The 22,650-nt window shown below is 40.5% G+C and overlaps 1 protein-coding gene across 1 annotated transcript in view; it reads left to right on the top strand.

Annotated features, from left to right (window-relative positions):
* The window catches only part of LOC102431010 (cGMP-dependent protein kinase 1-like), a gene marked incomplete at its 3' end in the record, with an annotated part of 335,328 nt that overhangs the window by 131,601 nt on the left and 181,077 nt on the right, over positions 1–22,650 (top strand). Inside the window, exon 4 of the mRNA XM_023744824.1 lies at positions 22,433–22,510. Coding sequence (XP_023600592.1) covers positions 22,433–22,510 — 78 coding nt within the window. The remainder of the gene's footprint in view (positions 1–22,432; positions 22,511–22,650) is intronic.

Genomic DNA, 22,650 nt, shown 5'->3' with positions numbered 1-22,650 from the left:
CATTTTTTTTTAAAGTTACCATCCTAAATGACTTATTTAGCAGCGACAACAAAATAATGTGCCAGTGTGAAGGCTGACTAACCCTTAAGAATAGAGTATATTTCTGAGTTTTTGTATTCCTAATCATTGGGGGTTTCTTTTCTTTTCACTGCTTTATACCCTCCTGATCCTCTATATAATGTGCTTGTGATGGAGAGTAGATTCCACAGTCAAAGTGAGAATGGACAAATGACCAGAGAGGGCATAGAAGATGAACTTATATTGTGTCAAGGTACAAATATCAACATCCTATTTTTCCCACTTAAATATTAAAATAATATGTAAGATCATTAGCAACAGATTTATTTTCATTTTTAATTATAGTTGACATTCAGTATTACTTTATATTAGTTTTAGGTGTATAACACAGAGGTTAGACAATTTTATAATTTGTGAGTGATCCCCTGATAATTCTAATACCCAACTGGCACTATACATAGTTAATACGATATTATTCACAATGTTCCCTATGTGGAACAACATTTTGTTTTGTTTTTCCTTGCATGCTTTTCAATTTTCTTGACATATATGATTATACCTGGAAGCATTTTGCAGTATGCTAACAAAGTTGTTTTTCCCCCTCCCACACTATGCAGCTAAAGACATATTAAAATTATGAGCATAAACATAATAGACTTTTTAGTTGTGGAAGTCAGTATAATGTGGGATTGTGGTTTTAAGGAATAATGGCTATTTGTTCATGAATATTAGTTCATTTACCACCGTCAACTCTGCCTCTCTCTATTTCCTTCATCAAATCGCTCCTTACATCCTGCATCTGGTCTAAGCCTGTGCCATCTTCTTTCTCAGTACCATCCTTGTGTTACCCTCTTTCTGATCGCCCAGCCTCACGGTGTACTGAGTGAAGGACTGTCACTCTTCTAGGAGACAGGGTCTTGGCTGTGTCACTAATTCACTGATCGCTTTGAAGAAGTCACTTAACCTCACTGGAATTGAGTTTCCTCGATTATAATCCATCATGGTTTCCTAATTGATCTATGGTCCAGCTCGCTAAGGTCTTGTGATTCATTTATTTGAGTGTGTCTTCTTTTTTAGTCCAAACTCACTTTTTTAAAAACACTCTGTTTTCCTTTGTGAATCCAGGTGTTCAACTGTGGAAGAAAAATAGCAGTATGGTTAAGCAGGTCATGAAGGGAACAACTTAGGGCAGAGATGTGAGAACGGTGGTGGTAAAGAAGCTTTAAGTCTCGCCTGAACCTTTTTGCCCTTTTCCTGCCTCCCCAGCAGTGTGTCTTTCGCATATATGCAGTCATTCAGCAAATATTATTTTTCAATTACAGTTTACATTCAATATTATTTTGTATTAGCTTCAGGTATACAGCATAGTGGTTAGACAATCCTATACTTTACAAAGTGGTCCCTCTGATATTCATTAGCTCCCTGACACCATAGATAGTTATGACAATATTATTGACTCTATAGTTATGACAATATTATTGACTATATTCCCTATGCAGTACTTCCCCATGCCTCATCTGACCCGCTATATAATGTGCTTGTGATGGAGAGTACAGATATCACAGACAAAGTGAGAATGGACAAATGACCAGAGAGGGCACAGAAGATGAATTTATAATGTGTCAAGATAAAAATATCAACACCCTGTTTTTTCCACTTAAATATTAAAATTAATAGGTAACATTAGGTTTTGTTTACCAATCTGTACTGCTTAATCCCTTCAGCTTTTTCATCCAACCTCCCATCCCCCATTCCTCTGGCAACCACCAATCTGATCTCTGTATTTATGAGTCTGTTGCTATTTTGTTTCAGCACACACTATTGAGCACCCTCCAAAGTCAGGCATTGAAATCTCTTGGCACCCAGATGTGAACCAGACACAGAGTCAGGGTTGTGAGACACTTTCAAGAAAGCTGTCGTGTCCTCTAACTGAGCAAGGCAACAATGGTCGTGGGCACACACAGGAGACACAGAGAGGCTAGCTACCGACGGCCTGGAGAAGCCATTCTTCAGTCTTCCTTGTTCCTTCCCTTGTACTTTCTCAGTCCTTCTATCTCCCTCTTAACCCTGCATTGTAGCCTCATGCTCCACATGGGCTCTGCGGTCAGACGCCCTGAATGAACTATCAGCTCCTTTATGGTGTGACTCTGTGGCCCTGGGAAGTCATCCAACCTGTTTGTCAGACTTCTCATCCGTAGAACGGGGATAACAGGAACAGTGCCAGGTCATAGGACCATGAGGGCTGAATGAGATCATGTACATGTGATGTTTAGTTTAGTTCTTAATACATGACAAGCACCCAATAAAATGACTTTCACGTGTAATTACTTCCAGGTTTGCCCCTTCAATGTTAAGAAGACATTGATTCCATCTATAATCTTCGAGATGTTTCTCTTCAAAATATTGACTTTTCTCCTCACAAGCCACATATTGACTGTAAACTCCATGATAGCAGGGACCATAATTATTTTAAATCTATATTTTCAAATCCGAATACAGCCATGATGAGTGGCCCGGGAAGAAAAGCCCAACTTGGTGACTGTGGTACTGAAACCGGTCAGTCTTTGTCCTTCGGTCAGTCCCTTTTGAGGGTATTTATTAACCCACACAGTTCACATCCCCCGTATTTGGTTCAGGCATGAAAATCTGTTCTGGTGCGTTGGACAGTTCTTTCAGCTCTGGCATGTGTAGCAAGCAGGAGCCAGCGCTTCATCTGACAATGCCGGCTGCCCAGAGCACAGTGTGACAATCTGATTAGCTTGTGTCCATTAAGTGTAGGTGGATGGACCTGGGTCCCTTTCAGTTTGCCAAATCGCCTGAAGTAAAATTTCGCAAAGAGCCTTTTCCTCGAAGTTTGTGCCTTCAGGGAGGAATCCAGGCCTTCTTTTTTGAATGCATTTTTCATGCTGCACGGTTCTGGGCTGGATTGATCGGCTGGTGTTAACGAGCCTGTGGGTGTTTTGGCAGACACCTACATGCGCTTTTATTGTCCTCTCCAACTACTGTACTTCTCACAAAGGACTGTCCGTGGTCAGGGGGAGGGCTGGAGTAGCATGCATGGATAATGCCACCAAAAGTTACTCCATTATTCCCCAATGGTGAAATAATTGTCTTTCCTCTTCCATTTGTTTTCTATCTGGGGCCTTAAGGCTAAAATACTTCCGTCTCCCAACATATACTTTGTTTGTATCACCAAACTCATCTTTTTCAAGTGCTCCTTACTTGTGCATTTTGTACGATGCCCTGCCCCCATACCAACACACATACACTGAGTATATTTAAATGTAAACCTTGGTGAATTTTATATATGCATATATCCATGATGCTATAAGCATAATAAAGATGACAAATAGATTTAATCCTCTCCAAAAATTCCCTCAGGTCTGTTTTATCATCTATCTCTCCCATCCCTCCCCGGGAAATCACTCATTTGTTTCTGTCACTATAGGTTACTTTGCATTTTCTAGAATTCTATATGAATGAGTCACAGAGTATGTACTTGTTTTTGCTTCCCTTATTTCACAGATAATATGTAAAGTAAGAATTGAGAGATTATAGCAAAAACCTGTTCTTTAGGAGTATGGAAATGTACTATAGAATAAACATTAGAAAAAGTTGATAATTATTACTGTAAGGATGCAGGGATTTGGGGAGGTAAGAGGTGGGGCACTTTTCACTACCAGCCTTTTAGATTTCTACTTAAACTATGCAAAACTATAGTTTTTGGTTTATTAAAATATATTACCTGAACTGTGTGAGGGACAGTGTCCCAATGGAAAACAAAGGATAATTTGGACAATAAAATCTGATAATTGTCTGGGTTGAGGGCTCGATCCCCAGTAGGGGGCATGCAGGAGGCAGCCAATCAATGATTCTCTCTTATCATTGATGTTTCTATCTCTCTTTCCCTCTCCCTTCCTCTCTGAAATCAATAAAAATATATTTTTTAAAAATCTGATAATTGGGACACATACAACAATAAACCACAATAGATGCCAGTTAATTTCTTTAATGATTAGTTGCCAAAGGCAGAAGGTATTAAACAAAATGATCCTATCCATATCCTCCCGTCACCTGGTATAAAAAGAAGAGAGGTACTGGTTCAGGCTACAATATGGATGAACCTTAAAAGCATGCTAAGTGGCCCTAGCTGGTTTTGCTCAGTGGATAGAGCGTCAGCCTGAGGACTGAAGAGTCCCAGGTTCAATTCCCGTCAAGGACACATGCCTAGGTTGAGGGCTCAATCCTGGCCCTGGTCAGGGTGCTGGCGGGAGGCAACCAATCGATGTGTCTCTTTCACATCAATGTTTCTTTCTCTCTGTCTCTCCTCCTCCTTCCATTCTCTCTAAAAATCAATGGAAAAATATATTTGGATGAGGACTAACAAAAATAAGCAACCAAACAAACAAAAACCCCCCACAAACAAACAAAACATGCTAAGTGAAAGAAGCCAAATACACAAGGCCATATATTGTATAATTCCATTGGTATGAAATGTGTAGATTCAGCAAATCCATAGAGACAGAAAGTATATTACTGGTTGCTGAAGACTGGGAGAAGGTGGAAAGGGGAGTGGTTGCTAATGGGTATAGAGTTTCTTTTGGGGGGATAAAGATATTCTTGAACTAGATGGTGGTGATGGTTGCACAATTCTGTGAATATCTAAAAACCACTCAATTGTACACTTTAAAAGGGTGAATCTTATGGTATGTGAATTATCTTAATCAAAGGAAGTGTTTTGAGATTGTGTCTGCCAGGAGAGGTTCTGTGAGTAAGAAAAGACATTAAGTCTGTAACTCATGCCACAGAACTGCATTTGAGGAAGAAAGCAATTTTTGAGGGCCTCATTTTTCCAGCGGGCTGTCTGCTTGCCTCTATTCACTAGATAATTGGTCAGGTGTGCTATTTACCTAACCTGGGTGCACAGCTGATGGATGATAGTGACTGCAACCAAAAGACCCAAAGAAATGGTTTCGCAAAACTCAATTCAGAGGGACGCGATGTGATGCATTTGTGTGTGTGTGTGTGTGTGTGTGTGTGTGCGTGTGTGTGTTGGGGGGGGTAGGGGTGGGGCAAGTGTGTGTGTTTTCTTCTGTAATAAATTGTTACAGATCTCGTATTACAAAAAACTTGCATTCTAGTAAGTGAATGTATAAGATGGTAGATGCTGCTACTAATCTGAAACTCTCCAGATAAGTCTTGGGGAATATATTTTTATAAACACCACCTTTTCTTTCTAATTCCCAACACAGGATGAGAACAACTTTTCTAAACAGTCCAGAAAATTGCATCTATTTCCCACCTCACTTTTTCCAAGCAGGTAGATAGAAACAATTGAGGGAATGGGGTGAGGAGAAGGCAGTGATTCAGTTCACCTTCGCACTGCAAGTCTAGGACAGTGACCGCCTGCTTTGCAAAAGGTGACCCTGAAGCTGGTTTACTAAACTAGTTTGACATAAAACAAAAAATGAATAATGGTTTGGCTGAACCCAAACCTTTCTACAGCCAAGACTGTTACATGGTTACACTGTATTATGGGTAAAGGTTTCTTCTGGAGGGTTACTATTTCTAGCTTGGCAGTGGAAGATTATCCACAGAGCACCCAGGTCAAACAGACTCTGCTGAAATTGTCACGGTTTTATACTTAGAGAACTGGAAATAAGCAGGATGCCTACAGCTGTTTTTACAGTGAGAGGCTTCCTCCCCTCCCCCCTCCCCCCATAATTCTCAAAATGGCTAATCACTGGACGTCCTGGATCTCCAAGCTATAAAAAAAAAAAAAAAAAAGAAGAACTGCAGGCTTTTTGCTTTCCTCCTCTTCAGATATGCACAGTTCCTGCCTACACATTCCATTATGTTCATCGGACACGTATTTCGAAAAGAACCCTACAGGCCTAACTGCCTTTGATTTCCAACAAGATTTGTGCATGTGTCTTTGTTGCATACTATGTGCAAAGTTAAACCAGTCAATTACCTTCAATAAGTCTCTTTCCCTTGGTCTTTCTCCTCTGGAGATGCACAATTTTGAAAAACACTCATTTGTTATCTCCACTCCAGTTCACTCCCTTAAGCATTCCTTCCAGGGGGGGAGGAAAAGGTTATACCTCTTTGTTGTGTGTAACTTGTGCCCAAGGTTTACTTTGGGCTGCGTATAACCTCCTGCCTGCGTTAAATAGATCCCAGGCGTACTGTTCTGAAGCTCAGTTTATTTTTGCCCTAAAGTATGTTTGCTTCAGCGAAGTTTTAAGTGCCTGCTTAGAATTGGTTTTGGTATTGTAAATGCTAAGAGCACTGTTTCCTTTAACTACACCAAAGCCCACTGCACTATTCAAAATTCTGCTGCAATAAAACTTTCCTATGTTTGGTAAGAGCTTCTTAAAAATGAACAAGAGTATTAAAAAATGTCCTAAAAATTTGAAAAAGAAAAAGACACCTTTCAGACTTAATCTGTCTTGTCGTAAAGCTCTCTCTATAGGTCAAAACTTCTAGATTAAAGAAAATAGTGCTGTATACAGTCCTTCCTATTTGCAAGAGCCATGATTGAAACCATGCATCCTCTGAATTGGGAATGACATTAAGGATAGGATATTTATGGAGCTTGTCAAAAAAACTGTGGCCCAAGGTTGTGTTTCTTGTTTTTTACTGAACTGCTAATATGCAGGCTGGAAGTTTATATCCTTGTCTATTATGTTATGTTCTGTTCTTCACAGTGAAATCAGAAAGCTTGGCGCATAAATAGCCCACAGTGAAGAGTCATTCCATGCCTTGGCACCAACAGACTGGACTCCTTTTCACCTTGCACTTAAATGTTTATAACTGGATTTCCTTCCAATATAATTTGGTTTCATCTTGTGTGATCTCCTGCTTCAACCTATAAACTTTCTTTCCACCAAGCTCCATAAACATAAAAGTGCTATTAGAGAGAAATGGGAAAGCTCCCGTCTACTATCCTTCAGAAAAAAACTTGTTAGAGGAAGCAACAGTTGAGCTGTGCCGTCAAGGGGCACTACCACCTGTGTCAAAATACGCCTGCAACGTCAAGTCCAAAATGTCACAGTCCATATACTTTACTGGAAAGAAAGCCCTTTCCTAGTCTCAGATCTGAGTCCAGTACTTGAGAGAAGTTCTTAGTCATGGCTGAATCCCGAATCGCGTGGAGAACTGTAACAATTACTGGGGCACAGCTCTAGGGGGTGTAATTTAATATATTTGGGAGAAGGCCTAGGTATCAGGACTTTTAAAACCTGCCTGGTGATATTAATGGGCAGCTTAATTTGGAAGCTGTGTGGTTGACTAGTGGTTTCCCAGCCCACAGATGATTAGAAACAGGATATTGGACTCCCTCCTGGACACATGGACAGTGTGTATCTCCTGTAAGAAATTATTCCAAATTAAACCTACTCTTCCAGCTGTATTCTCTCATCATATATTGAATCACATTCATTTTTGAGAAATTATTCAAAAAATATTTGAGAAGCTATGTATGTCTGGCTCCAAGTCTTTCTAGCTGAGCTCTCTTCCTTACTCTTGTCTAAATCCCGTCAGTGGCTCCTGTCACCCATGGAATAAAGCCAAAGGAGATATCACCAAGGGCCACCTTTATACCGCTCGTCTCAGGTTCTACCACTTGCTTCCTAAACGTGGTCTTTTTTAAAAAATATATATATTTTATTGATTTTTCACAGAGAGGAAGGGAGAGGGATAGAGAGTTAGAAACATCGATGAGAGAGAAACATCGTTCAGCTGCCTCCTGCACACCCCCCACTAGGGATGTGCCTGCAACCAAGGTACATGCCCTTGACCGGAATCAAACCTGGGACCCTCGAGTCCGCAGGCTGACGCTCTATCCACTGAGCCAAACCGGTTAGGGCGCTAACTGTGGTCTTTAGTAATACTGAGAAGTTAGTCATTCTCTGTGCAAACCACGCTAGTTCCTGTACCCGAGGATTCCTTCTTTCTCTCTCTTATCCCACTCGCTACCTTTTCATCTTGCTGATTCCTATTCATACATCAAGCTACTAACTCTTCTGGGAGTCATCTCCGAACCCGTACCACCAAGCCTTTCCTGCTGTAACGACCTCTAGCAAAGCATTTCTGTGTTATTTTGAAATTGTCTAATTTCACTCCCCCCCTCCCCCCGCCTTGTCTGGACTACAAACACATAAAAGGCATGTTTTACTCATCTGTGTATGCCTATTTCCTAATATGGTACTGAACCTATTTACTTGATTCTTCATTAAAATGGAACTAATTTGGGGCATGGCATATTGGGATGCTGCTGGTGACCTGGTACTTAAGGTTGAGAGAAATCTGATCTAGCAACTTGGCAGCAAGGAAAGAAATAAGAGAATTAACAAAAGGTCAGTCATGGGTAGGGGGTGACCATTTAAAACCACCTGGCCTGCATGCCTCATCTCCCACACAGGGCATGGCCACCCCGTGGCTCAGGACAATCAATGATCGATGTGAATAATGATGAGCCCAGGTCAGTCATAAAAGGCAAATGTGTTCCATACATGTTTAAATAGTAAAATGGATATTACAGTATAAATGCATTTAACCAAATTAGTTAAAATAGGAAAAGGAATTATATGGATATTTTTGCTCATTGGGGACAGATACATCATTCTGTACTGATGCTAGGTAAATTATTGTATATTATGCTACAATCTCCATTTTATTTTCTACTTGCCACCAGAGGAAGTATCTGACCATAGCCATATAAGGCAATAATTACTAAATCAGATTCATTATTTAAGCTCAAACAAAAATGTGCCCATTCCCTTCAGTACCATTGATCCCCATAGAACCAAGTAGGGAAACGGAATAAGATAAAAAACAACAACAAAACTTTCTCTTGAGGACATTTATTTCAAAGCTATTGCCTGTGAATTTTTCCTCTAGACACAGGCTTGGAAATAAATAGTTTCCAGTTTTGGATGCTTATAAACTGCTAAGAATCTGTAAGAAATACTTCTCTATTCCATCTAAAGCTTTTGAGAAATAAAATAATTGAGATATGTGCTTAGCATTGTGGCTGCTACATAATTATTCTGCAGATGTTAGAAAAAGCAAATAATTATTTTTAATCTCTCATCTGAAAAATGGAGATAATGATGTTTTTAATAAGTATCCAAAGAGCTTCTTGTAATAATCCAGGTTAATATACATAAAAGTTATTTGTAAATTATAAAGTATGTGTTAGTAATACTGATTTATTTTCCAACACTGAAAGTATTACTCTGTCAAGGATATTTGTATTTTTAAAATAGTACAAAATAATGCAAATTCAAATTAATGCAATTGAATACACTTTTGGTGAGCCCCTTCTTTTTTTAAAATAGGTTTTTTATTGATTTTAGAGAGAGGAAGGGAGAGGGAGAGATAGGAACATCAATGATGGTAGAGAATCATCAATCGGCTGCCTCCTGAACACCCACCCCTTCTGGGGTTTGAGCCCACAACTCATATGTCCTGATCTGGAATCCAACCATGACCTCCTGGTTCATAGGTCGATGCTCAACCACTGAACCACACTAGCCAGGCTGAGCCCCTTCTTTAGCAGAAGGCATTGTGGTGGCTGTAGTTGGAGTTGGAGGACAAAAATTATGCTGGCTTTGTTCTCCTTTGAGTATAGAATAGATATATAAATAATAACTAAGAACAAAAGGTGGAACGCTGCAATTGTGTGACAAAAGTGTTCTATGGTAAATAAGGTTTCTCTACTTAGAGAATCAAGGGAGAGCTTATTAAAGAACTGGACTGTATGTGTAGAGGTAGGAGAGAAAGAACTTTAGGGGTTGAGGGAATAGCAGATGCAAAGCATGTAAGTGGGAAGGAAGCAGGTAAGGCCCTGGAGTGGCTGGAGTGTAGAGGAAGGGGTGAGGGTGGTATTTAAACCAGTGCCAGATTCCAGAGGGTCTTACATTCCACAGCAAGAACCTTGAATGTTATGCCATAGAAAAGGTTCAGCTATTTAAGTTTTTGAGCCCCAAAGTAGTAGGATTGCAGCAGTGGTTTAGGAATCATTTTGTAATAAGATAAAATTGAATACATTGCAAAAAATTGAGACTTCACATTCTTCATGTCCAAGTAGTTTTCCTGGGATTGTTACTGCCAACATGTTCATGTTCTCTCTCTCTCTCTCTCTCTCTCTCTCTCTCTCTCTCTCTCTCTCTCTCTTTCTCTCTCTCTCTCTCAATAAGAAAAATTGATCTGTGGGATTAGGACGAAGTCAATCTGTGAGCATAGGCTTTCTAAAGCAAACTTGGATTCAACTGCTGTGTCTAAAGCTTAATTGCTTGGCGATCTTGGAAACCTACTCAACCTGTCCAAGCTTCCATTTTATTCTGGTAAAATGGAGATTATAAGGCTTCAATGAGTCATTGCACTAATTGAGATATCCTTAGAACATTGTGTAGCTTGTAGCAAGTCTCCAATTAATAGTAGCTGTTATTTTTTATGATGTGAGTTAACATTGGAGTATAAAAGTGAGTCTTTATAGCTATTCTAAAATATTATATTGTGGTCAGGAGAATTAGCAGAATTTCAACTGAAACCCCTTGTCCACTGCTGGAAATAGGCAAACAAACTTGCTGGCGGGCAGCCTCAACCACTGTGGTCATACTTAAATGCAAGTGAGTGAACCACCAGGGCTTCTATAGCAGCCATGTTCTGCGAATCTGTTCTCACAACACTGTCTGGATTGAGCATACTTCACAAAATAGGGGAAAAGCCCTTTGGATGTTGGTAGGACAAAGGCCCTAGCTTTTCTTTTTAGCAGTGGATGGATGTCTGCCGAAACCCTATGGCATAGCCTGTGGGTGCAGGAGATTGAGGTAGCAGTAGGAAGGCAGGTCTTGAGGGTGGCATTACCTTGTTGACATTTACCATAGAAGATCTGGGCTTCCCCCTAGCAGGAAAAGAAGCTGGATATTATATCTATATCCAGCATATTTTTAATGCTCCAAATTTTAGTATAATCAGCTAGTATCACTTGAGACTGATACATGGACCCATATGCCAGCCATATGCCAGCCTAGTACTTTGGGTGTGGGGGCCTCAATCAGATGTGTGACTATAAAGCAAACCTCTCACTTCTTCCCTCCTCAAGTTGAGGCATATGGAAAGCAAGCACTTTTATGAGAAGGTTGTCTTTTGATTTAAAGCCAAGGAAAGTGGCTCAAACCATAACAGATTCAGGTTCCAAGGCTGATAGAATATACATTGTGACAGTAGCATACCTCTGTCTAGTGACCAAATAACTTATCACCCTCATATCTGTGATCTATTTTTAAAAAATATATTTTTATTAATTTCAGAGAGGAAGGGAGAGGGAAAGAGAGATCGAAACATCAACAATGAGAAAGAATCATTGATTGGCTGCCTCCTGCATGCCCCCCCACTGGGGATCGAGCCCGCAACCCAGGCATATGCCCTTGACCGGAATCAAACCCGGGACCCTTCAGTCTGCAGGCCGACACTCTATCCACTGAGCCACACCAGCTAGGGCTGAGCTGTGATCTCTGATTGCTCCCCTGTGTTTGCTCTGAGCCTCCTCTTTCCATGCTTGATCACTGAGTACCCCTTTAATGCTGTTTTCTCTTTATTTAGGGTCCTTTCACTTTTTTAGCTACACAGGGGAGGGAAGTTTTTCTCAACCCTCTTAGGGTGTCTGCCAAGTAAACTGAGGGAGACAGATTAACAAGAGAAAAAGATGCACATGTATTCAATATAAGCTTTACATGATACAGAAACCTTCATTAAGAAACGCAGGCCAAGGAAACAGGTGGACCTGAGTAGTTTATGCCAGGCGTAAAGGAGGGTGGACAGTGTGTAGAAATATCTCAGGTCAAGGAGTATGATGTGAGTGTAGTAAACAGGGGAGTAGTAAGTGTAGCAAGGCCTGTTGGTTCATATTCTCCTTGGATTCCATTTGTCTTCAGACAGGAGAGTGCTCCTTTGCTCAGGGTGTAGGAAAGCACCTCTCAATAGGGTTCTGTAACCTGTTTCGGTGGACAAGGGCAGGGGAGGTCAGAGTGACACTCCTGCTCCTGCTGTTTTCTCACTCTTTCAGCTTCAAATAGTCAGTATGCCAAGGTGCCGTGTGTTGGGGTTGCATGTCCTGACCCCCGTCAGCTACTTAGCTGTTCCCGGTCAGGACCTCTGGTCTAGGAGACAGTGTGTCCTCCCTCCGCTTCTGTGCAGATTCAGTTACCGAAGTTCCTTGATTCTATCATTGCAGCTATGATTAGCAGTAGTGATGCTCATTCTGAATTCAGAACCCTTCAAATATGTGTGAAGCAGGGGCTGTGGGGTAAGAAGGTGGAGCAGTGTTTCTAGGGCTCTGTTCGATATGTTTGCACGAGTTGCTAACACGATGATCTACTAGCATACCCGTGAGTAAAAGGTTTTACCCGGAGCACCCTGCCAGCTGCCCCAGCTCGTTCCCCATGATCCTGGAGGCTCCTGAGGCTCCTGCTCCAGCCCCGATGCTGTCCGATTGGCTAGTGCCTTTGAAGTCTTTGAAGTCTAGTTATTAAATATTTTGTGCATCACTTTGGTTATTACTTCCGGTAAGCATACTCATGCACATTCTGGAAAAAGTTGTCTCGTGTCCTTGAGAGGCACCGCAGCCTCTCCCGGTACACCATCTCCGAGTGGTTCTGTGGCAGATTGTGGAATCAAGAAGGGGGCAGGCTCATAAATGACTGTAACCTCAGCGTTGAACAAGACCACTCTCAAAACAGTCCAGACAGAAATAAAATATCTTTGAGGCGAGACCTGCATGCGCCAACATTAGGAGCCCTTCCCCCTTCGTGTAATCTAAAGTCTCTCTGCTTCCTCTTCCTTCTGGTCCTCGGTGACTCCAGCTGCCCCTTTAAACTAAGCAGTGTCCTCTCAAAGAGAAACGTGAAATGTTTATTTTAAAGAAGTAAAATATTTAGTGGCTTCAACATACTTTGGACTCACTTCACTCTCTCTATTTGCTATTTAGTTCATGGGAAACTGTGATTAATCTGTTTTTCTTTTTTGAGTACTATATTTATTTTAGTTGAAACTTCAAAACATATTTATTCCTCAGATGGTGACTCTGAGACACTGAATTGTGTGATTCCTTGTAACACATTTTATTATCTATCAGGGCAAATAATTTTCAAGTTCTGCCAAAGCTAATTGCCTTTATAGATCAAATTGTTAAATTTGAGTTATAGTGTAATTATGTGGAATGGGAACGCCTGCTTGTCTACTCTATAAACAGTTTTCTGTTGTGAAATGAATAGATCCGAAATGAACTAGTTTTTTAAAGATTTTTGGCATTTTGTGTGCCTGCCTTGACATCACTCTTAGTCATTGTATTATATGAATATGTTCACATAAAATATCTCTGCAAGTAAAAGCAGAGAATTGAAAATCCATTTGGAAAATCATGCCATTGAAGAACTCAGTTAAACAGCAAATAAAACCCAAGCATTTATGGAATTTCATCTCAGGTTTGTCTCTCCTTTGCCTAATATTCATGGTGAGAATTCAGTTAGTCCGGGGGGCCACGCTGGGTCAACAGCTGTCTTTGAATATTAAATTCTGAAGCTATTTAAGAGGCTTAAAGGATAATGATGTGATCTGAACACCAAAGACAAAAAGGCCTCAAAAATGTTTGAAATTCAGAGGAGGAAACCAGAATTCTATATTCCAGTTGACCAAAATCCCACTCAGTTTTATTGCACTTTGAGAAGTGTTAGTTTGTTTTTAGGAAATTGAGTACTTGGTCTGGCCAATGTGGCTCAGTGGTTGAGCACTGATTCCCAGTCTGTACACATGCCTGGGTTGCAGGCTCGATCCCCAGTAGGGGGTGTGCAGGAGGTAGCTGGTTAATGATTCTTTCTCATCATTGAGGTTTCCATCTCTCTCTCCCTCTCCCTCTCCCTTCCTCTCTGAAAGCAATAAAAATACATTAAAAATTAAGTTATATAAAAAAAGAAAATTGAATACTTGGGTAAACAAAAATGGAAATGATTGCATTCTCTCCGACAGCAGGACAGATGGGGGCAGCACTGAGGTGAGAAGAGCAGAAAGCCAGATGAGAAAACAGTGGTGAACTGAGTCAAAGTGTCACTTATCCAAATGAAGGAAGAGCCAGTCTTTTCAAATTATACTTACCTTTTCAAAAGTGAAATAATTCAAAAGTGAAAAAATATCCAGTACTAGTGTTTTTATTAATGATAAAATGTCTAAAGGTGATTTCATGTAGAGGTTCTGAAAATGTCATAACTTTTGTCAAGGAAGAAAAATACTTATTTCTTCAAAGTTGTGTTTGTGTAGTGAGAAATACATTTGACATTGGGACCTAGAATGCACATAGATATTCACACATACATAGAACTTTGTAAATTATATTTATTCTCACTATGTGTAATACATTTGGTATTTTATGTTTTATTACATTTTAAAATGCTGCTTGTAAGTCACTAAACAAGCCTTAATTCTGTCTCTCAGCCAGTCTATTGGCTTGATATATTCTGGGACAAGAAATTAATTTTCTAAGATAAGCTTACACAGTCCCAGGACATCGTGTCCTTGTCATCAATGTGGAAATGGATAAGAATCAGCCTCAACATCTTGCTAGGGCAAGGATTATTCTGAAGTCAAGGTGTCCTCAGGGATGTGACCATACAGTTCTGGTCAGGATGAGGCTTAGGCCTGCCTGATAGTCCCTTCTCACAATGTCTATCCCATCCAGTGAGGTCAAACTGACTTCTAGAACAATCCCTGGTTTCAAGCATAAGTGGTTAGCTCAGTAGAGATCTTCAAAGCAGATGGAAATTCAGTGGTTCAGGCAGTGAGGGACAGAACACAAGCTCCTAGTAGTCAGAATGGATCGCAGAACCAGAAGGAAAAGTTCATGGTGAAGGAGTTTGATAAACACAGTTACATGGAGGCATGTTTCATGTTTCATCAGGGGCTAATATGACATCAAGGGACAGCTGCATGGACACAGATCCTCAGCAGTGGTGGTGCCATAAACTCATACTCATGGTTCCAGCTACTTGTGTCTTAAATAACCTTGGGGATCTGGGCAGGTGTGGTAGGAAGGGCAGTGATAGGAAGACTATCCAGAAGTCTTAGCTGTCTGTATTTAACAAAAAGGCCATGCTTTCTGCTCATACTGGGTTTCTACCATGTCTAGGTTCTCTGGGGGGCTCTGTGAGTCAGCCCGTTAGGAGTGGAAGGCAGGCCCAGTTCATGGGTGACTGTAGCGCTCCTAATTAACACTGGCATCCTCATTCTCAGTGGCATGGTGGTCCCGTGGTTAGGCTGAGGACACTGATTATGGTGATCTTGAAACCATCCTTCCTTCCCACATGCACCTGGCTGGACCAGTCACAGTGGGATTGTCTTGGGGAAATGTCTAAGCAGACCAAGTGTGTGTTTATTTTTGCTGAGCTTCCCTGTTTTGTCTCTTCAGGATGTGTTTTTGCATTTCTTCTTGTCCACACAGCATTCATTAGGGATCTATGTACATATGAATATGGAGTAAGGTGGGGAGTGAAGTTTACTGCCGTGAATTTCTGTGATTGAGGACAGAACGGTAAAGAACACATGAAGCTTCCAGTTGTCCAAGGCATTTGAAGGTCACTGGAGTAATGATAGTAGAATTGAAAATGACCCAATAAAAATAAATGCATTGCAACCCTGTGAGTTTTTAGATTCAGCCACTCTGACCTGTTCTCTTTGTAAACTGCATACATTCACCATCTCTGTGCCTTTACAAATATTGTTCCCTCTGTTTGGAAAGCCCTTGCTCCTTCTCCCCATTCAGCAGGGATTTGCTACCTGCCTGGGAAAAGCTACATATTATTTCTGGTAAATTATTTGTGTACCATCCTATCTCCTTACACTAAACTTTCTTTGGTAATAAAAAAATAATTTACTGGTATATACTGTTTACAATGGGACAAGCTCTATGCTTTGTGTCTGTTAACTCATTTAATCCCCACAAAAGCCTGTTTATGCAGCTATAATTATACTTTTCAGAAAAGGAAACTGCGCAGGAGGGTTAAGTGACTTGTTTAGGGTTGCAGAGTTGGGATTTGTAACCAGGCAGTCTGGCTCCAGTATCCACATATGTAATCCCCATGCTATGCTGCCTCTCAAGTTATGGACTGTGTCACACATATCCCTGATGCCTCAGTGCCAAATGCAGTGTCTCAAGTATAGAGAGCTCAGATAAACGCTATTTGAAATTAATCAATGACCAGACTCCCCTGACAAGGGCGTGTCCCTTATGTGGACCTGACATTTAGTTTTGGTGAAGGGGGATTTTGTAGGTAAGTATGAGCAGCCAAGGAGCCAAGTCGTTGTCCAGCCCAACAGGTGTGGGAAAGTACTGGTTATAAATTAAGAAAGTGTCCCGAGTGAAAGGTGAGCCATGGCTTTGAAATAGAAAAAAAATCTGTAGTAGAGAGATATGTATCCCAGATGTCCAGTTGGTTGGGACAGGATGGTGGTGGTTTGAAGAAGAGAAAAAACAAGTCCCAGGCTTTGATTTGTTGGGCTGTTTTTTTTTCAGTGTTTTGGTTAATTTGTGGTTGGGGATATCAGGAAGTTTTAATTTTCCTTTAGAATATAGGAAGGAAAGTACATCAAACTTGTAGACTGATAAAGGCTAGATATTATCTATGGAAATGCTTCATAAATGAACAGGTCCCCTTGATAATTTAGTTCTATGAGAGAGAAAGGCCCCCACATGACATTTGCTGTCTGTGGTTAGTAGAGGCCTAGTTCTGTGTTGAAATCTGTGGCTCCTGAATAGATTTTTCCCCAACTTCAGATTCCAAATCCCAGAGTTCAAAGATAGCAAAGTGAAATGTTATGGTGTAATAATGACTGTGTCAGTCTTTCTTGGTAACCCTGGATAATCTACACCCAGACGTGTCTAATGATCAGAGTTTACCAAGTAGAAGAAAATTCTTGGACCAAGAAATACTTTGTGGCTACTAACTAGAGTGGTGTTGTTTTTTTGACTGATAAAGCTGGTCAGTGATCCTGTTCTCCACAAAGAGGTCTTGTCTTTGAAATAAATATGGGTTGTTGAGGAGAAGTAAGAATTTCCTTTGAGGACTTTCACTGATTTGGGCTCCAGAAAGGTAGACGCAAATATTTTAAAGAAAGTTTTCTCCTTTCTGATGCCATACTTTTCTTCTAAAATATACCTGTCCTCTGAAAAAATGAGGCAGAAATCATGACTTGAGACCATATTGACTTTTAACTCGCTGATGTTCCAATTGTTATTTTTCACCTCAAGAATGTAGTATTCAGGCACACTAAAGTGGTTCATACTTATTGCAGTTATTTTTAAAATTGGTAGCAATTACCACCGTGCTGTAATCGTTAGGGCAGTGTCAATTGATAGATGTTCTGTGATTTAATAAAGACAGGGATAACGCCAACCTTAAACTTTAAAAAATCCATAGGTATAAAGGTATAATTTCTGACTGAAATAATGAAGGTGGTAATTTACTTCAGAATGATATACTTCAGAATTTTTACATATTAAATGACTTTAATTACAGGTTATTTTAGAATGAGGGGGTTGAAAATAAAATCACCAGTTAAAATCCAGTATATTTGCATCCTTTGCTAAGCTTATTCGTCAGTGTTTTAGCCTTTTCTTGCAATTAAAAAAGGAATTTGTTTTTGTTTTTTTTTTAATTTCTTTTTCTGAAATTTCATTGTTAGTATATAGGAATGCAGTGGATTTTTGGACATTGATTTCTGTTTCCTGCAACTTTACTATATTTATTGTTTCTATTAGTTCTTTGGTGGAATTTTTAGGCTCATAGACACAGACAACAGTATGTGAGTACCAGAGAGGAGGGTGGAGAGGTAGCAAAGGATAAAGGGGGTCAAATATATGATGACAGAAGATCTGACTTTGGGTGGTGGGCACACAATGCAATATACAGATGATGTATCATAGAACGGTACACTTGAAACCTATATAATCTTATTAACCAATGTCACCCAATAAATTTAAATAAATGCAATATATTTAATATAAAAATTATGAGTCTGATTTGAAAAAATGAAAATGAATTGTACATATTACCAAGGAGCCACTTCCAAGGCCTCTAAGAGCCATATCCAGTGTTGCAGTATGCCTTTTGTCAAATGTCAGCAAGTATGTGTAGAATTGTAAATTTAACTGGAAATGTATATTAATGTTGAATTTTGAGAATACAAATACATACATATGAACAATAAAAAGCTCTACCCATTTTTCTTCTAGTGACAAAAACAAGGTTGGCTTTTTTAACTCTCAAGTTTCAGAAACATTATTCCAAGTTATTGTCTTGGGGGAATGCATTGCTTACATTTAGATATGCTGTCAATTTTCTTTCTCTATCCATCCCTCTAATCTATCACTTATAACTCCACTTTCCCATCCTATATAATAAAAGGCTAATATGCAAATTGACCAAACAGCAGAACAACTGTTCGCTATGATGCACACTGACCACCAGGGGACAGATGCTCAATGCAGGAGCTGCCCCCTGATGGTCAGTGCGCTCCCACAAGGGATAGCAGCTCAGCCAGAAGCCGGGCTCACTGCTGGTGAGCACAGCAGTGGTGGTGGGAGCCTCTCCCGCCTCCGCAGTAGTCGGACATCCCCTGAGGGCTCCCAGACTTCGAGAGGGTGCAGGCCAGGCTGCAGGACCCCTCCCCCCCAAGTGCACAAATTTTGTGCACCGGGCCTCTAGTTTAAAATAAAAGGGTGTGGACCAAATCTATCCTTAGTTTAGATTATATATTGAATGCCTGTTTTGTGCTAGATATTGTTCTAAGTGAAACAATGGAAATAAATGTAAAATGCCCTCAATTCTCTAAGCAGCAGGTGACAGGGGTGTGGTCACAGACAGCAAACCTAAAAGGATAATTTTAAATCATGACGGGTGTGATAGGCCTTTCTCACAGGAGGCTCAGTTGTGCTATGGTTTGCAGCTGTTTGTCATCACCCAAAGTGTAGAGTTGTATCACACACCTTTGGAGAGCCTGGCAATACAACAACAACAACAACAACAACAACAAAACACCTTGTAAAAATGTAGGCTAGAAAATGAGTGGTGGTGAAGGGCACATTATAAATAGAAAGGTCTCATTGAGGCCTGAATAATGGGAACAAGATAATGACAAATATTTTGAGGAGGAGTATGCTAGATAGTTTACTGAATGCAAAGTTCTGAAGAGGGAGCCAGTCTGGTAAGCACAAGGCACAGAAAGAGCCAGTGTTCCTAAAACAGAATAAATGAGGGTGAGAATGGGAGAAGATAAGGATGGAGATGTCTAAGAGTTGCTCAGGTTTCTGGCCATTCTAAATTCTATGTTTTTCTTTGATTTAATTGGAAATAAAGAAGTGGTAGAGCTGCAAAGTGACCTTCAAAAAACAGTGAACCTGCTGGCATTTGCGGGACATAATTACAGAGACTCTTGAAGCATCAGCATGCCTGATCATCTTCCCCGCAGGTGCAATTGGACATTTCAGGACAGCACAGTCATTGTGATCCCATAACACCATGAACATTATCTTTCCCGGAGGTGGGCTGCTTTGGGCCATTGTTCCATAGGCTCTTCTCAGGACCCCTGAGTTTGTGGGCTTATGCAGCATGGAAATATGAACTGTGAATACTTGCATAGGTATGCTAAAGTAACTGATACGGCAATTGTGGGTGTCAAGTTACAAAACCCTATCAGATAATATTAAGAAGGTGATTGGATAATTTCCATGAATTAATAAACAGTCTGCAGATATTCCTGTTCAACTTTCTACTCTGCGGGATGAAGGACCTAAAATCATGAAAGAGCCAGCTGGTCTGGACAGGAGGGGAACCGACTGTCATCTTGGCAAACCCTGGACCCTCATGAGAAGCTAGTGTGTGACAGACAGACTTGTAAGGACAAGAGGGAGGCCAAGGTCTGATTTAACCCCAGGATCCAGAAGTTTTGGATGCCACTAACTATTTTGTTACTCAGTACCTTCCCATTTTGCTAGTCATGGTTGGATTTTCTTTTACTTACAACCAGGGAGCTGGGACCAGTCTATTTGTTTATCCCTGACAGGTGACTTGGACACATCTCTTCTTTGCAAAGTATAAGATGCTAGTGATTGTCCACACAAACCCCTCCAGCCACAGGCTGGGGTGGGGAAGTGGAGGAGAATGGCCCATATTTTTCACTAACTCCAGCACAGTTCACCATGGGACAGGAAAGAAGTACCTGCATTGAGTGCTGCTTTAACCTCTTATTGACGATATGACCTTTGGCTAGTTAGTCACTGTGTTTGCTTCAACTTCTCATATTGAAACCCCTCCTCTGGTTATTGCAAAGCTTCCACAAGACAAGGGTCATGAAAGTGCTTTGCCCACTGTGCTAGGGATACCATTCTGACTGGGCTGGGTTCCAGACTCTTCCCTCCCCTCTCAGCTGAGACCCCAAAGATGGGGAAGACACCATCTTTCACCACAGCAGCTGATGGGCTTGAACTTTAGAACCAATCAAAGCCAGAGCTTCCAGGAGAAGGCAGGAGCCACATACCGGGTCACAGCCCCCTCTCTGCCTGTTGAGGTTATTTACTGCTGTGTAACAAACCACCCTGAAACCCAGTGGCACAGAGGAAGAGCCATTTTGTTCTCAGATTTCGTGGGTCAGGAATTCAGATGTGATAGAAATGGCTTGTCTCTGCCCTAAGGTATTTGGGGCTTTAGATGTGGACACTCTAATGCTGAGGCTGGGCTCAGCTAGAAGCTTCTCACTCACACGTCTTCCTCCTGACTGCACTGAACTGAGATGACAGAGAGGCTAGGTCAGGCTGGCACTGCTACAGACAAAGACTCTTCCCTGGTCAACTTTAGCTACTACCCGCCCTATCTGATATAATCGCTACTAACCACATATGAGTAGTTAAAATTAAATATACTTAAAAACTCAGCTTCTTAGTCACCTTGGCCACATTTCAACAGCTCAGCTAGAGGCTGCCAGATTGGACAATGCAGCTATATAACATTGCTGCCATCAAAGAAAGATGTACCAGTCGGCGCTACTATGAGATTTTTGTCTGACTCATCTTTGCATCATCAGACCTGATCAGAGACACTCAGAAATGTTTGTTGAATTGATAAATGAAAGTAGGAATCACCATTTGTTTTTCAAATCTATATGTCATACAGATCTTTTCAAAGCAGCAAGACCATACTAGTAGATATCTTGTTAAATGAAATAAATCAGTTGAAGAATGTGTGTTCTATAATCCTAATTTTAAAGCTTTTTATAAGAAAATGAGTTGTGTTTGAGCAAAAAACACACACAGAGAGATTAGGTAGTATGTTAATTTTCCATATTAAGAAAATGATGGCTTTTCTCAATGTCAAGTATTAATGAAAGGCAATTTTAAGAGCACATAGACTAAAGTATTCAGAAATGTGGTACTGAAGTGTAAAGACAAATCACAGCCAAGTCACATGCAAACCACAAAGTCTCTTCCCTAAGGAGTGTGCAAAGCAATATTTCCTTTCTCCAAATATGGCTCCCTTGCTAAGCTACAGAGAAGAAGGCAGATGGCACAGCTCTCATTTCCCTGTTACACCTCATGACACAGCAATACACTTTCTTCCACTTCCCCTTAAAGAAATTACTTCTGTCTATTTCAGGAATTATCTCAAACCTGGGAATGAACCTAGTGGCTGTGACAGGGTCAGAATACTGACACGCGGACAGTGGTCCTCTTCTTTCTGCCTTCCTTTGCTCCTCATTTGGTAGTTTATGAGCTCACAGATGCCCGGCTAGACTTTAGTCCCTAAAATGAAGACGTTCTGTTTGACAGAGCCAAATCTAAATTGCTGAAGCAAGGACAGTAAAGCATGAAGCAGTGCCTTAAAAAGTAACTAGGGCCATCAAACCCACACTAAAAGTCAACATGATTTCAAAATGAAGATCTTCAGATGCCACAGTAATTTCTCAGGGAAAAAAAAAGGCCATCGTTAGGAGAATACTAAAGCTAAATGAGAATAACAAAATAATACAGGAGACCAGTTTAATTAGCAGCTCTGCTGTTTTATTTTATGCTCAGTTGATGAGAGAAAAGAATATTTTCATCAAACTTTTAAAATGATTGGATTGAAAGTTATGAATGTAATCATCTGGAAAAATGGCATTAACAAAATAGTTTAAAAATGAATATGATAGAAATGACTTCTATGCAATTATTATGTTCATTGACTATTAGTTATTCTTAAACCATGATGGATTCTAGGTTTGAGTAAAACTCCTACAGGAGCTGATATTGGAAGAGGTTGGGTTGTTTGGTGAATGACTTCTTTCTTAATGTGTTTTTTTTTCTGTTGCTATTTCTATTTTTCAGACCCACTATGAAAATGGGGAGTACATCATCAGGCAAGGTGCAAGAGGGGACACCTTCTTCATCATCAGCAAAGGAAAGGTAAGCTCTGGTAGAGCAAGAGTGATGTCGGAGGGGACCCGGGGTTCCTCAGTGACCCCGGGAGCAGCACAGGTGCAGGGTCTAGAGCTATACCAGTGTTTGCAGTTTCTGAAGCTGAAAGAGAAATATTTGAAAATAAA

This window comes from Myotis lucifugus, unplaced genomic scaffold (genome assembly GCF_000147115.1).
Source record: "Myotis lucifugus unplaced genomic scaffold, Myoluc2.0 scaffold_488, whole genome shotgun sequence".
NCBI classification, from domain to species: domain Eukaryota; kingdom Metazoa; phylum Chordata; class Mammalia; order Chiroptera; family Vespertilionidae; genus Myotis; species Myotis lucifugus.
Note: the sequence above shows the minus strand (reverse complement) of the source record. Positions and strands in the feature narration are given on the sequence as shown.